The following is a 17909-nucleotide window of genomic DNA, read 5'->3' on the forward strand; positions in this document are numbered from 1 at the left end:
CCATTCAGCACCACGGCAGGGTTATCAGATCGCTACAAGAACAACTCGTCAAACCAAGAAGAAAGAAAGGGCTACCTCACAAGGAACAAAAGAACCCGGTTATTTAAGAAAGAACTCGGTAATCTCATGAACGACATGGATCACAGCAGAAAAGTAAAAGACAACTCAGAAGACAAGATTCGTTCCATTACAAGTGGCTTCAAAAATAGAAGATTACAAATCTTACAAGACCCAACGAACTCGGTACCACGAAAAGCAAAGTAGCAAAGAGGAACACGGACACGGCTAGGCTCTGGAATGACTACGTGTCCCAAATTGCTACTCTGAAGGACAAACCGCCATCAGCTACACTGTTTTCTTCAAAGGACGGACGCAGTGCATCCAAGGCGGAAATCGACAGCACGGCAAGGCAACATGGAGCAGAGAAGGCCGGCGGGCATCTGTCTACCCAAGACCGATGTGATGCTAGATATAGTGTTGATCTGCACCGGACAGTCTCAAGACAGGCGACGAGGATCAACCCAGAACTGCCAGATGAAGGAACGAAGCCCACATCACAAGACTTCCTCCAACTACCGCCACGTACATCCTGGCACAATGCTGTCGCGGGATTAGACTACCTCTAATCCCTATCACAAGACTTCCTCCAACTACGACAAGACGCAAAGGAACTACAAAATATGCCTGGGGGCTACTCTACTTCACAAACTACCATGTTCATGACCACGAAGGTTTCAACAGAATGTTCAATGGATGAAAACAAGCACTCCGGGATAGTATTTATAGATCAAAGGAGCGGCGCACATGGACTAGGAGTACCAACGAAATAAGCCTAACAAAGGACATAGTGAAAAGACAGGACTCAATAATGGATGACTCAGGCGAGAGGGAACAGTACTCGAAGACGGGCATATTCGGAAGAATATACCAGCACAGTACAACCCGTGAACAAAAGGCATTTACACTCAACCATCACCATACAACTACATCTGACAACAGCAGACTATGAAAGAATACGCCAAGACCTCGCATCCGAGTTCTTCCTGAACAAAACAACAAGGATATACGCTCGGAGGCTGCATGCTGCGAAACTACTCGGATGATGGTTTAATCCAAGACTAAAGGGCTGCTTCGGAAAGATGCCGCAAAACTACTCAGATGATGACATAATCCAACTCTCAGGAACTACTTCAGAACATAAATTTTCAAACAACATAAAGATTCAAGACCCTCCAACTTTTTGTTCCAAATAGCAAGAGGCTCGGGGGCTACACTCAGTGAGTGCACTTTTTCTTCGAAAAAGCGCACGTCACCAAAAGACTTCCTCAACGCAGACCACTTCAAGACATTACAACAAAAAGAACCCGGAACGAGCCATATTCGAGTTCTTTTTGATAAAACTTCAACGAACAAACAGAGCAACTTCAAGACAAGATCCTCCAGCTCCTTGTTCCAAATAGCAAGAGGCTCGGGGGCTACAACCAGATGGATGTACTTTTTCTTCAAAAAAGCACTCACCACTCGAAGGTCCTAAGAAGCGCTAAAAGGTTTCACTCCAGAAAGCACTCGGATGACGTTTGTTCCTACTCATCAAGACCTAAAGGAGCAAAACGAGACTTTCAGAGCTCAACCATGAAGTGCTCGGGGGCTTGTCGATACGGGACCCACAGGATACCCCACAAAGGAGAGAGAAGATCTAGTCTAACTAGGATTCTTCCCTTGTAATCCTAGTAGTAGTACTATTCAGTAATCCTACTAGTAACTCTCATTATAAACCGACTAGGACTCTGGCCCCCTGACTATATAAAGGAGGGCAGGGCTCCTGGACAAAGAGAACGACAATTGTACAACACAACACTCACAATCAATCCAACGCAAAGGCTAACGCCGACTGGACGTAAGGTTATTACTCGATCCACGATCGAGGGCCTGAACCAGGATAAATCGACTGTCTCTTGCGTTAACCATCGAGTTCAGCATACGCCGAAGCCCGGACATACTGCCCCGGGTACCACCGTGGCAGGCTATCGGTGGTAAAAACATCGACAGACCGACGCAGCAGTCTCACGCTCGCAGCTCGCAAGCATCACGCAGTGCGTGCAGCTTCATCCCCTTTAGTCCCACCTCGCCCAGCCAAGCAGCACAGAGGCGGGGACTCGGCTATACAAGGAGACCTAGGGCAGCAGGTCAAAGCATACCTTTTTCGGCCTTTTGGCTAAGATCAAGTGTAGTGTAGTATCTGTTCTTATCAGTTTAATATCTGATACGTGTATTAAATTTAATTTTTATTGAGCAGGGTCCATCACAGTGGCTTGCCACTGGGGCCCTCGCGCGTCGCCCAGCCGTTGCTCCGCTGGCAGGGCTCGGCGCACCCCAACCAATGCTAGTTAGAAATTTGATTACCAGGGCTCAGTTAACTGAGGTGGTAGGTTCTAATTTATTCCAATAATGTTAAACAGTTCTGACAGGACTGGTTTGTGTTTGAGCTTTAGCCACTTGTATTGAAACCAGAGAGCCAGAGATATACTATGTATAAGAGGGAATTGTTCATGGTAGTTCCCCCAGCCCATAATCACTAGAGAAGGAGGGCGAAATGGGCCGGGCCGAAAAGGAACTTGTAGGCTCGGCTGACCTGATCCCAAGTGGCCCTGCCTCTTCCTTTGCTTATTGCTTATCCAACGAACCTACGCTGCTGAGCTCCTCTGAATCGAGGTTGCACATATATGTTTTTGGTCTCGTGTTGGGAGCTAAGGTTTCCTCCTCTGAATCGATCGTGTCTCCATTCCACAGTCGTGATCAATGGCAGAATGTTAAGAAACCTGGTCGGCTGGTCCTCTCACGAATTCGCTGCTGATGAAGTAGAAATTGAATTGAAATTTGAATGAGTCGTTCCTGCCCAAGAGAGGAGATTGTGTTCTGGCACATGCTTGCAGTCTGCACCTTACCTTCCATTCCATCCCACCATGCATCATATACATGCTGGCTACCTGTGCAATGCAAGCAGCAGAGGAGGATGCATGCCTTTTTCTCTCGCTCTCTCTCTCCTCGCGGTCTTGATCGATCAAGTGTAAGAAAGGGAATGTCTACTGTTCCTAGCAAAATACTGGAACGACTGAATAATACCAGAAGAAAACTGGTCCAATTCTTCAACCCTCTAAGCCTTGTTTGTTTCATCCTTAAACCATGGGAATTAGGGGAATTGGAGAAGATTTTGACTTGTACGAGATTTAATCCCTCTCAACCCCTCACAATTCCCTTTGGTTTCGAAGTAAAATGAACAGGGTCTAAAGTGGAGTAGGACTGAAGTGGGTAGCAACTCCAAGAGTCTCTTTTATATACTTCTTTATTGATAGAAATAGAGATTGTGGTGAAAAAATGCCCTCTAACAACTTTTAAAATTATATCTTCAAATAATATCATCTACTATTCCGTATTTCTCGCTCGCTAAAGATGTAAAGTGGGACTAAGATACAAAGAACCTGCTGGAGGATGGAAAGATATATAGAGCAATTTTTATTAGAGCAATTTTTATTCAAATGTCACTTCAAACGATAATTTAGAGAGTGAGTTTAAGAAAAGCTCTTGGAGATGCTTAAGTATTTCTTTTTAAATTCACTCTCTAAATTATTATTTGGAGAGCGATTTGAATAACTTTCTATATCTTTTCACCCTTCAACAATTTTTTTTAATATTTTGTGCATACTCTAGAGAGCCAATACCGCTCTCTCTATTTTTGGCTAGCGAGAAATCCGGAAAGAGGATAGCAATTTTTGGAGAAGCTGTTGGAGATCATTTTTTTAATCAAATCTCTATTCCTATCGACAAGAAAGGATATAGAGAGACTTTTGGAGTTGCTCTAAGATCATGGAGAATTATTTTAGTTTTTTTTAAGAAGGTGTTATTTGTGTTTTCATAATTTGGTCATATGCCTCTCAGCCTATAGCCAACATTACGCACGCATATGGTCCATCAGAATATTTTTTTTGGTTGTATACAAACAAATGGCACCTCTTGGTGGCTACAACATCTATTCATGGATGGTTAGGGCATTCTGATTCCAACAGGCCTGCACAAGGAACTAGCGTCGGGGTGGGAGCGCTAGCCGATGGGTAGCGGGAGGGCCTCTCTATAAAATTGCATGCGGGTGGTTTTATGCAAAAAAGAAGGAGATCTCCTTTTTTCTTCTTCTTGGTGTTAAAATAAGTTTTACGTTAGGGTCTTAAATGTAAAATAACTCAACATGTTTACTATACGACCCCACCAAATTGGACTACGGATTTATTTATGCGAACTTAGAAGGTGTTTCTGAAAAAACAGCATAGGCGACGTGTCTGCTCACAGATGAGCCACGGAGTTCCGAATGCTGTGGGTGAAGCGAAGTCTAGTATGTTTTAACTGCTTCCGATGGAGGCGCCTGTACTCTGAAGATCTGAGGAGTGAAGATCCGCTTGAACTACTTTAGCAGTATTTTACAGTGAACTTACAATGTTTTCCTCTCACAACAAATCAGCATCAGCACGAGCCAAATTTCAGCGAAACAAATAGGGCCGGCCATTTGTAAACACAACAGTATTTCTCTGCATTTGCGTAGGCTCATGTTTCCTTTCCAGATCCTGGCAGTTTAAGCAACCACTGTAAAACGGGTTGTCAGTTGTCACTGCACACTTGTGATTCTGTGGACTGTGGTGCCAGAAGAAAATCACTGTCACAGGAAGGCTGAAGGCAGTAACCGCGACGATTCTTTCCCCCGATGCCCCTCAAGTTCCGACGCGCGTTACGGTTCCCTCTCGCGACTCCGCCCGTCCGCCGCCGCCCTCTCTCTCCGCCGCCAGGCCGCGCGCCTCCTCGCTCTCGAGCCGCGCCCTCTCGCTCCTCCGCCAGGCCGCGTCCTGCCCCTTTGTCAGTTCGTCGTGCAGACTACAAAGTGGTGGAACCGCACGCCAGTTCTTACGGCAGCAACCTTTTCAAAGTTCCTTGCCACACGGCATTTGGTGGGCTTTCTATTGCTTCTGATTTCCACTCCCATTTGTCTTAAGGAAGATGGATAAAACAACGAACAACGACGACGGAGTAGTGCCAGAAGAAACAGGGATGGACAGAGTATTGTCTGATCTACATGCGCTCAAGAAGCTATACGGGCTGCTTCAAAGGTTAGATGAGACGTCCAAGGCCCTTATGAACAAGTTGCTTGATGATGCTCTCCTGAAGCAGGCAAAGGCTCTTACTACCGCTTCTGATTCGGTGATTCCGTTTTCTCTTGGTTTGACGTCTCCAAAGAAAACAGATCAAGCAAGTTCATCATTTCTTAACAACAAGGAAGCAGAGATGGAACAAATTTTGTCTGATCTGGAGGCGCTGACGAGCCTATACAGGCTGCTTCACAAGGGTCCGGATCCAGCAGGTGAAAATTTAGATGAGGCATCCAGGGCTCTTCTGATGAAGATACTAGAGGATGCTACCCAGGAGGCTGTCCGGAGGCAGGCAAAGATGCTATCAGGTTGTTCTCTAGTGTCCCCTGCGCTAGAGGGAAAGCTGTCCACGCAATCAGACTGCCGGACACAGCATGCCGATCAGCGCCCGAGGCGGCCAGTGGCCTCACCCAGACCAAGCCTCCTGGCCAGTGAGCCATCGCGCCGGCTAAACCTGCAACATTCTACAGTGTCAGCCCGATCCGGCCTCCACGTCGACGCCCGTCACCATGCACCGGAAGAGCCTCTCCTTGCTCGCCTCGCTACCAACCGCTCGTCGAGAACCGCATTGCCGGCACGACACCGTCCAAGCCAAGAGCAGTGGCACTCCAGCCTCAGCCTCCACCGTTTCCCCGTAGCTGGAACGTCGAGACATGGCACGGTGGCCGGAAGTAGTACTCGGCTTGCCGACCGCCGGGACAGCATCCGTCGCAGCTCCGGCCGTGGTGACCGGTGTTCGCTGGAACGTAGCAGCAGCAGGAGCAGCAGCCGGCGTTCCGTGTCACGGGAGCTGTCTCTGGGGCCGTCGTCAAGGCTGCGTGGCCGTGCTACCCCGCGGCACGTGGGAGCGGAGAGCTCCTCCTCGGTGCGTCTCTTCGAGAGGCTGGACTCTGGGTTGTCCCTGAGCATGACGTCGCGTCATGGCGTGGAGCGTGCCGAACGCTCTTCCTCGAGCAACACGGTGGCAACCATACAAAGCCGCATCAGACCAAGCAGCACTCTTCTCACGGAGCGCTCCCTACGACGCCGATTTGCAGTAGAAGGGAAGACATCGCGCGGGAGGCAACAAGGCAGCGACGTTTCCAGCGCGGACATGTCCAGCAGCAGCGGAAGCTCATCGGCATCTCCAGCGCCACGTGCTTTTGCTAATCCCTACTACTACTCGCCGCCGGTGACGGCGCCACGGGGCATTGCGCCGCCGGTGTGCGCACCTGAGGTGTCGCGCTCAATGACGAGGCGACGCCGCCAGGAAATCCTCGAGAAGCGGGTGGCGCGGCTGCGGATGCTCATGGACAAAATCGCCACGGTGTTCCATCACAGCCACGACCACCACCACCACCACCTCGGGGGCGGCCAGGAGGCGGGCCCCTCGTCCAGGAGCGTCGTCCGCGGCGCAGGCCACCTCAACTCGCCGTGGCAGTACCTTACGAGCATGTTCCACCGCGCGAAAGGGAAAGATAAGAACACTAGGCGCCGGACGGTGGTAGGCGTGCCGGAGAAGAGGTGCGGCGGTGGCGGGAACATGCACACGCCATTCGACGCAATGCGGCGGCACTTGAAGGGCAAGCGGAGGGCACCGGCAGGCATAAAACTGAGGAAGGCCAGCCGGGTGCGGGCCAACAAGATGCATTGGTGGCAGCGGCTGAGGCGACGGCGTGGCATGGCAGGGGTGACGGCGGGCAGTAGACCACGGCGCTGGCTGTAGTAGGTCTTGTTACTTCCGGTAGTTTAATGTGCTCACAACAAGTTTCAGTCTTCATCATGTTAATAGAGCACCGACGCCAAAAGTTTGTTGTGAGTTCCGAATAATCCCATTTTTGAGATGTAGCCTGTGGGTGTTTCACTGTTAATAAAATAAGTAGCTTTGATATAGGCCCGTTTGCTAGTCTGAAGGCCATACTCTCTTCGTTCTAAAATAAACAACTTTCTGCATGATTAGCTTCCGCATTAGAAGACAGTTCAGTAAAATCTTGAATTTTTTTAGAACAAATTTTAAACCTCAAAAAAAGGTGGAGGGGCCGTAGAGTACTAGCACTGGACTGGGCTCCCTCCACCGCGGCACAACGACTTAAGTCTTCTTTTACCAGAAGCCGGTGAAGCCAAAGCCGGTGAAACCAGAAAAACTGGTTTTTTTCGGCTTCTAGTTCATTTTAACCCCAGCTTACAAAACGGCTTCACGCTACAGTGCCTCGATTTGCACAAAATAGATGAAGCCAGCATAAGTCATGCCAAAGAGGTACTTAGATGTCCATCTGGTAACAATGATTGGCCCGATTGAAAGGTTGGCCTTTTTGCTGCAATGCAAAAGATGACCAGGACGTCCAACTTCTTCGTTCTGTTCGCTTGGCTTATAAGTCATACTTTTTTTAATCAATAAATAGTATTTTTCTCTCGTAATAAATCAGCTAACGGTACTTTCAGCCATGTCTGCGAGAAAACAATTGTTTTCACTCCTTGGCTTTGCTGTTTGTCACCGACAAGTTTTGCAGAAATACTACATCGCTGGCGTGAGCTGTGATATGCTTGTCCTCGATTGGCGTCGTTGCCCTGCTGCCTGCGTGCCTGCTTGATGGTAATTGGTAAAGGAGATGAAGCCCATGCCGTGTTTTATACCATAAAGTTCTTCACCCAATCACCCTTTTTTGGATAATGCCATCTTCGCTCAGGTAGTGTGGGTGTGGCGTTGTACTTTTGCCATATACAATGCCAGAGCATTTAGAATTCTTACATAATTAAGTTATTAAGTGTACTCGGCTTCACCCTGTTCGTTTATGCTAAAATTTGGCTTATATTGATACTTATGCAGAAATATTGTAAAAGAAAAACACCGTTTCATAACTGAAAAGTAGCTCTATAGGTACTCATGTTTTTTCTTGTAATTTTGAACTACTAGTAGAAAGTAGAATTTTACCGAGGAATACGCCATGGAGATTGTGCCCATTTCCATGAACAAAATCGGCATGTGTTGCTGACACGTGCAAGAAAATTGGCCCGCAGGATTCCATCAATTAGTGATATATATATTTCCCATTGTGTTTTGAGGTTGCAAAGTAAAATTTGGTTTCCTTGCTGCTTATTGATATAAAAGGGCATGTTCGCTTGCAGTAATTATGAAGGAATTTGAATGATTTAGAAGAATGTTGGAGGAATTTATGAGAGAAAAACACTGTTTCGGATGAAAAAAAGAAACGGATGTTTAAGGGCAAGCGGGACCAAAGAGGGAAGTGCACGCAAGCTGAATGGAAATGTGGTCAAATTATTGTTCTGTGTATTAGGTGATCAGTAGGAGTATCTTTTTTTTTTTGGTGCCATCAGTAGGAGTATCTGTATCTTTTTTTTTTGGTGCCATCAGTAGGAGTATCTGTATCTCCCTAATTCATTCAGACTTGTGTCAATTTATGAACCAAAATTGGCTTGGACCGCTTGATGCGTTTCAGATCTTTTCTATACATACGTACAAAATGAGTCAACGGCATGTAACTTGTTTGATCAGAAGAACTAGTGATGTGTAGAGTGCAATGTTGCAGTGTAACCCAATGCAATGCATTTCACCTACACTGCTGCCTCCTGAAATTCCTTGGCGACATCATCTTGCTGAGCATCGCCTTGAGCCGCCTGGATCCAGCGCCGGGCTTGATGATGGCCCCGCGCCTGCCGGGCTCCTCCTGCGGGTTGGAGCAGAGCGCGACGCCGCCGCCGCCCTCGCCCTCGCCCTCGCCCTCGTCGCCGCCGGAGCACCACCCGCCGTAGGCGAAGTGCCCGGGCTCCCGTCGGCGCAGGATGTCCCTGTCCATCCGGTCCAGGACCGGGTCGCCCTCCCTGAACTTGCGCGCGAAGGCGGCCCCGCTGAGGAGCATCCGGCGGTAGTCCCTGGCGGTGAGGTACAGCGGGTGCTGCTTGGGCGGGGTGTCCCACCGGATGTAGTGCAGGTCGTGGTTCACCGTGGCGTTGCGGAACCGCCGCGAGTTGCACGCCACCGTCTGGAAGTAGAACTCCGGCGACGAGATGATGTTGGCGTGATAGAGGAGAAGCGTCCGCGGCAGGTTGTCCCACCCCATCGTCAAGTACTCCGCGAACGACCGCGACAGCATCGTCCACGCCGACCCTGCAAAGCAAGATTGCAAGATGGATGTCGGCGTTGGTTTGGTGCCGTTTCTTGGAAGCAAGACGACATTATTTATTAGTACCAAAAAAAAAATCAAAGAGGAATGCATGCATCTTTGGCTTTGCCATTGCCAATGCAATGGTCTCTGGCTGGATTCGCGAGCTCCAAAGCATAAACAAGCGTGGATCACCGCTGGTTCAGATCTGAGGGAATAATCAACTGCGCTGCGATGAAGGTGGATCCGTACGCGAACTGCGCCACCTCACCTGCTGCATTGACTAGCCGCCATTCCACATAAGCACCCTATTAGTTTGATGGTTTCAGCCAGCCCAAATCAGCCAGCCAACAGTATTTTTCTCTCACAACAAACCAACACCAGTCAGCCCAAACCAGCCCAAAAACCAATCAGCGAACAGGCCGAACATTGTTTTTGGGACGGACCGGAATTCGTCGACCACGGACGGGCTCACGCCCACATCCGTGACTCGATCGAAATCCAGGGAGCAACCACTGGCATGGCATCATACTCCTAATCGGGTGCGTTGTGCCACGACACCACACCAGAGAGTCGGCGCCGCGGGGAGTACCGTACCGTCCGATCAACAACCGCTTTGACGAAACATGCCTGTCCTAATGGGGTTACTCACAAGCATGCTTACAATGTACCACAAGGCAGGTTTTCGGACTCGTTTGGTGGAGTGGAAATTAATTGTGCGGAGAGTAGTTCGAATTCGTGCAAAAACTCCCCCTTTTTTTATGCAAGGAAAAAGGATGACAGTTTTACGGCAAGCAAAATCGAGTAGTACCTGTGTAGAGCTTGAAGGCCGTGGGCACCTCCTGAGGTTGCTGGTGATGTTCCCCGGGCGGATGAGCTCCGCCCTCCCGTCCTCGTACAGCGCCGTGTCCAGGATCACCGGCCGCGCCCGCTTCTTTCTGCAGAGCTACCATCAGTTCAATCCATTTTGCTCAACAAAGGCCGTGTCTGTCTTTGTGACTAGTGAATCGATGATGGATGAATGGTCGCTGGCAGGACAGAGTTCTTACAGCTTCCAGCCCAGGTGCCTTGTGTGCTGGATGAAGCTGAGGTCCCTGGGCATCCCGGCGAACGCCTCCATCAAGTCTGCAACCCCAAATTCAGAAACACTTCATTCAGTTGAGGACCAACAACAAGCAAGCATCAACAGCATATAGACGTATTACCGTCCTGGGTGACGAGCGGGTAGTCGGAGGCGCTGAGGTTGATGAACCAGTCCCAGCGGCGGCGGAGGCGGAGCAGCACGGCGACGGCGTGCAGCGTGGTGGTCAGCATGGTGGGGCCGCGGTAGGTGACCAGGTTGGGCCTGCCGACGATCCACACGTTCCCCGCGCGCGCGTACACGCCGCCGCGCACCAGCTCCGCCAGCCGCCGGTGCTCCTCCGCGGGGGCCTCCCGGTCCAGGTGCACCAGGTAGGTGTTCGCCGGGTGGTACAGCGCCGCCAGCAGCCGCGCCGCGCGGGACGCGTCCCCCGTCGACGCCGAGATCAGGTACGCGAACCTCACGGGGTACCGCGCCTGCTGCTGCTCCTCGCCTTCGTCGGCGGACGTCGACGGGGACAGGAACAGGAACGGCCACCTCCTGGCCGGGCCGCCGGTGCTGCCCGTGAGGAGGAGCGAGGGGAGGAGGAGGATGGAGGCCACGAGAAGCGCCGTGAAGACGGCGGAGGCCAGCACCCCCCGCCGGATGCTGCTCAGCCCCATCGCCCGCGGCCGCATCACCATGCAAGCATCAATCTCCCGGGACCCTGAGCTGCGAGCTGATGAGCTCCTCTGACTCCGGTCTCCACCTACCAATCAGGAATCAATCCGTTCTCTCTCGCTCTCGACCGGTCAATCTATGGATTACTCGCGGTCTTTCTTGGAATCAAATCAATGGGATCTAGCACCTCTGAGCAGAGAGCAGCACGCAGTGGCGTGCGATTGGATGGGTTGGAGCATTCGGGAGAAGCGAAGGAAGGCTCTGGGGGAGGAGGGAGGTCCCTGTCGGGATGTGGAGCGGAGTGGCCTGACGGGTGGGCCCCAGGGCCGAAATGGGGAGGATCGACGACGGCCGTGGCAGCTGCACACGTGTTGTGCTGTCCAAAAATGGGAGAGAATCAATCCTTGCCGGTGTAAACCCTCTTATACTTTCACTGTTTTATACGCGTGCTTATGCTCACCGTTATCGTACATGTCGGAATCGTGCCGGTGTCCAGAGAGCTCGATTGCTAGAGTTTGCCAAAGATGCAAGAAGAGCCGGTTCCTTGTGGCCTTGTGGGACATCAAAAACTGACATACCCGTCCATTGCAACAAGACATATATCTGGTTGTACAATCATTTGGACGACTTGCTGCTAGGAGAACATCACGTCATGTGTTTCAATTCTTCATCCATCAGATAGTCCTCCTCGAGATGAAATGATCGATCACTGCTATGATCCTAGGCATGCACCATGTTGAACCGTGTCCTTGTCGAGGCTTGTATGCACCCAATGGCGACACGAGATCATTGTTCTTCCCTAAACTCGAATGAGTACTGTGCTTGCTACACTTCTCATGGCCAAAACAAAAAGCTAGCCCGATCCTCTCTATCATGGAGACTGCATAGTGTTTTTTTCTCCAAATACGCAAAAGATTTACGTATCATTGTATTAAGAAAAAGAGTTTAAACAAAACATACAACACGCTTCTAGCGAGCGCCGAAAGAGGTCGGCCTAACACAGCCGAAGCTGGACCATCCTAACAAAAGACATCATGCTTCGATATTACATAAAGGAGAACAACCAATATCGACGCAGCTTGGGACCTAGGAGGTGGCCTTGCGTCTTTCGCGGCTGCCTGGACGTGCCTTTCCAACGGCCAGGAAGAGCTCGTCCAGCGCCTCGGCTTCGGACGCAGTCATGTTGCCGTCGAAAAGCCTATCAAAGGTCTCCAACTCCAAAGCGGATGACGCAGATGGACCCTTGGTGTAGCCCATACGCTGCATGATCAACACCTCACCTCGCTTGGAAGCTGGCACACGGGAGAGGCTCTGAGCCGCCAACCACCTGCTCCGCCACGGCAGCACCGGCTTAGTAGGAGGTTGCTTGGGAGGCTCGTGAATCAGCGGTGAGTCCCTCTTACGCGTGACATTGCTGATGAAGCTGTCGAGGCATCATTTGGCGGAGTCGTCGTTGTCCACAGCTTGCTGGGTAACCCCCGGTGGTGAACCGGGAGGGCCATCCACCGTGAGGTTGACCATGTGTGTCTTCGGCGAGTCCACTGCCCACCGAATGGTGCGCGGGGGTGGTGTCTGCAGCTCACAGGAGACCACCGCCGGGTCCACAACCTCCAGCTGGGGGCCGCCACCGCCGGAGCCTCATCTAGAAGCTGGGGGCGTCGAAGTTGACGGGAGACGCTCAAGGGAAGGCCACGTGACGATGGGACTGCCGACGAGCAAGGCTACGAACTCATCAACCATCGGGTCCTCCGAGATGTCGCGATCATGCGTGGCGCCCGGGTACAACGTGAGCGTCAACGGGTCATGCTCAGCGATGCCCATCGCGTTGGTCGGCCCACCGTGCCATGCCTAAGCTCCAGCAGCGACCGAGGTGAAGTCCGGTGTCGCTTGGGCGGTCCCTGTCGACCGCCCATGACTGTCGGTGGCGACACTCGTTGCCGCAGCGGTGTTGCCCCCCTTCAGTCGGCGCCGACATCTGCGACGTCTCCGCCGTTTGCGCCCACCGCCGCCACATGTAGTCGCACCTGGCACTGCTGTAGCCACACCCGACACAGCTCCAACCACGCTCGACATGCCGCCCTAGGTACGTGGTCGGTTGCCCAAGATACGCTCCTGGACATGGCATCGTTCCCGGCCTTCTAGGGCACCAACTGTGCCGGAGCTAGAAGGAGGCACCTTCCGCCGCTGCTTACAGTCCCATGCGAGGTGTCGAAACCCCTTGCAGCGGACGCAGCGTGGGGGCAACTTGCAAGTTGCCACCCTGTGCGTGGTGGAGAGACAATTGAAGCACTTCCCGTGTAGATCTGTCGGATAGTGGGTAGGGGGCCGCTGGTTCGCCGATGCAGGATGGGCGGGGCGTACCCCACCAGCAGCACTAACCGACCCCTGCGACAAGACCTCACGCCAGCTGTCGACGTCCGGAGCGGAGATGCGCTTGCGGGCGGAGCCCCATCCGCGACGTCCGAGGCATTGTCGGGCGGGGACGCGACCCTCCACGGGCCGAGCAAGCAGGCCATGCATCAACTAGGGGCACGACCGTGGCCGGTGAGTCTTGCGGCTGTGCCTCCCGTGCACAGCGCCAGCACCAGTAGCACTGTTGTGCGCGCCTCTGGCGACGTTGGATGGCCGGGCTCCTTCAGCCAGGGGTCGCTTGCCCCGCTCTACAGCAACGTCGCCATGAGAGCCTCCGACGATGAGGCGCGGCTTGGCACGTTCTTGCAAAGGCGACGTCCGGAGCTGCGACCCCTGGCGGACTACGTCGAGGTAGGAGGTTGGGGAGCTGACCGGCGACCTCTCCGCGTCGGAGTCGTCAAGGTCCTCATCCGCCCAACGACGAGCCTTGGAACGCCCCATCGAGCCGTCCCCAGGGTGGAAGGGGGAGGCGAGGGGGGACAGAGAGGACGACAGGCCGGGCGCAGAGTAGGCCGCTACGGCGAGCTGGGCGCCGAGGCGTCGTCGTCATCCAAGACGTCCTCAACAAGGACCAGCGACCTGTCCTCCTTCAGCCGTGACTCGGGCCCGGCGGCGACTGCGCTCGGTGGCGGCAGCCGCGGTGGGTGGGGCCCACCAGATGTGACTACATAGTGGTTAATTACCTAGATTTTTTGGGTGACGTCTCAGAGTCATAAAAAACTCAGGTTCGCTTTGCATGCTGGATGAACTATGCTGCCACAAACTCACTTACGCATTTGTCGTGTCTATGGTGGTAGTGCAGATCGGTGAGATCTCGGATGAGGATGCTAGATCTGTATGTTGAGAAGGGATAAAAGAAGGAAAAATTAAACATAAATAGATTATTAGTAAACCAGTAGAGATGCTCAGAGGAACACAGAGGACTCCACACCTAAGAGTTTGAACCTGATAAAAAGTTACCTTTGTATCACACTCTCTCATCAAATCCTTGTGTCCTTCATGCGCTCCATCTAAACATTCCAATCATATAGTTTTCTGTGTTTTTTCAATTCTTAGGATTCATAATTTCAGGACATTCTATCTTTATATTTTTTTTCTATTGTTGTGTTTATAGAACACAAACTCTGGGTTTCAAAGAAAACTTTTGGCTGAGATCTGATGGGCACGCCACTGATTGAAGTTGGCTTTTGACATGCTCTCGTCACATGATGATAAGGTGAAGAGATGTGAGCCCTAATTTTGCTGTTATTTTATTCATCGCTCCAAATCATTAGACGATGGTGGATTTCCAGTGCGCTAGCCTAGAGTGCTGTCTCCTTGGTGTGTGGATGCTTTATTTATTTATTTAGTTATTACTCTTTGGACAAAGTTTACCTTTAGCTTCCCGCTCCTCCAGAGTTGGTTGCATTTGCTTCGGCACTACAAACAAAATAGCCAAAAGTACTTCCTTGATTACAAATATAAGTTTTTTTTTATTTTTACTGATACATGATGCATTTAAATATACAATATATCTAAATATCAGAAATATATAATAAAAGTAATGTACGCAGGAAAAACAAACCATCTTATAATTTAAAACAAAAGGAGTATACCATGGGCTAATTAGCAAGTAAGCTATGGACAGCCACTGATGGCCGGTTTGTTTGAGATAGAGAAAAAATAGGACATAAATAAATTTGAAATACAGAAAAGATTATATTATGAATTTTTAATACAACATAGGAAAAATCTAGGAACTGACAAACATAAAGGAAAATTTACACGAGGTCTATCATCATACTATTTTTTTACAAAATTTCTTTGATTTTATATACCCGTTGAAATCCTAAGGAATTTCATAGTTTAATCCTTTTGTTCTAAAGAGACCTATCGGAAAATTTCCCACATTATTAAAAATTCTTACATGTTTTTTATGGGAGAAGTCTATTTTGGCTATCCAACTATCGTCTGAGTTTATTTTTGTTCATTGAACTCGAAAACCAAAAAAATTTGACGATTCAACTATTGATACCGTTCATATTTCGCCATTCAACTATTTTGATGGGTGGTTTGAAAATTTCGGGATTCAAAATGTGAGAACTTCAAATAGAATTTTGTGATCATAAATAATTTTCAATAAAAAAGTTGAGATTTAGAACTTTGGTTTTGGCCATTTCTCCATCTAGTTTGTTTGGATAATTCAAAAATTTTGAGTTTCAAAATTTGTGAACTTCAAATAGATTTTTGGGACCGTAAATGATTTCAAATGAAAAAGTCCTATGTACAAAGTTGTGGTTAGTCATTTCTCCATCCGTGTTCACTTATAAATAATAAAAAAAATTGAATTTTAAAAATATGAGAACTTCAAACAAAACTTTTTGGACCCTAAATGATTTTAAAAAGTCGTCAATTATAAGATCTACATTATTTCTCAATTGTAGTTCATTTGAACAATTCTGAAAATTTAAACAATGACGACATAGGGACCTGACTACCACTAGTCGTCCACGTCACGAAAACCACCCTCAAAACAGCCAAATAGTCAAATATGAATAGTATGGATAGTTGGATGATCAAAGATTCTTCATTCTTTTAATTCAATGGCTAAAACCAAGCTCCAGCAATGGTTAGATGGCCAAAAATAGACGTCTCCCGTTCTTTATTGTTTTGTTTTACATTTGTACAACTGCAAACTACGCATGATTTATTCCGGGGGCGCCTGCGTGCACACAAACTGCAGTAGGGTCAAGAGATTTCTACTACAGCACGCACGTTTCTTGGCTTAAACTCCAGACAATAATTCCCTTTTCCGGAAACAAAATTCCGAGACAATAATCGGTGGTTCGTTTGCAAGCAACTGTTTTGCCTGACTGCCGGCTTGTGTTCGACTGCGATTCAGAAGCGCGTGGGCCTGAGTGCCTGACCGAGAGATCTCACCGGATCGGACCTGAAAGCTCCATGCTGCGCTTCTCATCAACCTGTCCGTTGCACCCATCTTGCACGAAAACCTTTTCATAGGTAGTACTCCGTACTTGAATTAATTGAAAGACACACGATGCCAACATGACAACATGTTTCATGAGAATAGAATAGAATTTCATTCTTCGTCTTTCCCCAATGAGAACACATTTTCCCTATTTCCCTTTGGAGAGCATTGCGAGCATGCTTTTACAAGGATGCAATTAACATGTGTACAAATGTTTGGATGGTACTGTCATGATTTTTATTCTATAAAATTTTACTACAAATTCACGTGGGGAGCATTCATCCTTTGCTTTTCGGAGCAGATTATGTACAAATGAACTCAGCTGTCGCGTTTGTAATTTATACGACTCTCTCTCTCTCTCTAAATGGTCTCCCCATACATTCAATGCAAACACCTATATTTAGAGGGAGGTGCTAGCGCCCGGACGTCTGGACGGACACGCGCGTCCGGACATCGGCGCCTCCTAGTGTCGCACGCCTCTCCGTTTCCTGTGCCACCTTCGTTTCCCGCGCCCGCGTCACCCTGCCCGCGCCCTCCGCTTGCACATGGAAACCGCCCGCTTTAGCTCCGCTTCCCGTGCACACATGGGGACCGCCTGCAACCGCGCTCTGTATCGAGCACGCAGGGACTGCCTGTGCCTACGCCGGCAGCTTCCCACACCCAATTCACACATGAACCGCATGTACGACGCCCTAGCAGCATGCTACAACGACATGTGGGCCCCATTGCAACATGTGCAACACACGATCTACTTTTGCAACGAAACACTTCCAACATACGTCTGAAAAACTTGCAACATACACGTCTAAAACACTTGCAAAACGCCTGAAAACACTTGAAAGTCGTTGCAAGCATATGCAACATCTAGATAAAACACTTGCAACATATGCGTGAAACACATGCAACATCCAAATAAAACTCTTGCAACATACGTCTCAGAAACAGATGAAACATTTAGAACAGACTCTTGCAACATGCGTGTATAGCCATTGCAACATTCATGAGAAAACACTTGGAACATACCTCTGAAACATACGCTTGCAACATACGCTTTTCGTGCAACATCTCCTTGGTGCTTGCCACACGGAGGGAGCGCAGCTACGCGCGCGGCCCCGCTGCGCCAAACCACCATGCTGTTGCCGACCAAGATCATCCACTAGTAGGCCAGCCATCAGCACGGGCGACGCGCAAGACATCTACGCGAGGAGGGGGCGGAGGCGCATCAAGGCAGCCGGCACAGCACGACACCGTAACAAGCAGGAGGGTCGCGCGGCTGGCCGGCTGCGTATGCCTGTGGTAGAGGAGCTCATCTACTACGCGCCGTCGACGGAGGGCTATGCCATGGGATGGCGTAGGAAGCGGTCAGAGAGGCAGCCACATCTAGCACCAGAGCAAGACGAGGACGACACAAGGGCCAGCAGGAAGATGGACGGACGCGGCGTGCAGGACGCACGATGGAGAGAGACGAAGGCGGGCGGCCACACGCTGCCAACAGGACA

General features: G+C 50.0%; 1 protein-coding gene and 2 pseudogenes across 1 annotated transcript; 2 read left to right on the forward strand and 1 right to left on the reverse strand.

The window, feature by feature from the left end:
- The first annotated feature begins 2194 nt into the window (after positions 1 to 2194).
- LOC136511906 (U2 spliceosomal RNA) lies at positions 2195 to 2377 on the forward strand (annotated as a pseudogene).
- Positions 2378 to 2524: 147 nt separating this feature from the next.
- On the forward strand, positions 2525 to 7037 carry LOC136488680 (uncharacterized). Its single transcript, XM_066485527.1, has one exon. It carries the CDS (start codon positions 5041 to 5043, stop codon positions 6892 to 6894), a length of 1854 nt encoding a protein of 617 aa, XP_066341624.1. The 5' UTR covers positions 2525 to 5040; the 3' UTR covers positions 6895 to 7037.
- A 1547-nt stretch (positions 7038 to 8584) lies between these two features.
- LOC136488689 (beta-glucuronosyltransferase GlcAT14A-like) lies at positions 8585 to 11286 on the reverse strand (annotated as a pseudogene).
- Between the last annotated feature and the right edge of the window lie 6623 nt (positions 11287 to 17909).

The sequence above is a fragment of the Miscanthus floridulus genome, chromosome 1 (assembly GCF_019320115.1).
Source record: "Miscanthus floridulus cultivar M001 chromosome 1, ASM1932011v1, whole genome shotgun sequence".
Lineage (NCBI taxonomy): Eukaryota > Viridiplantae > Streptophyta > Magnoliopsida > Poales > Poaceae > Miscanthus > Miscanthus floridulus.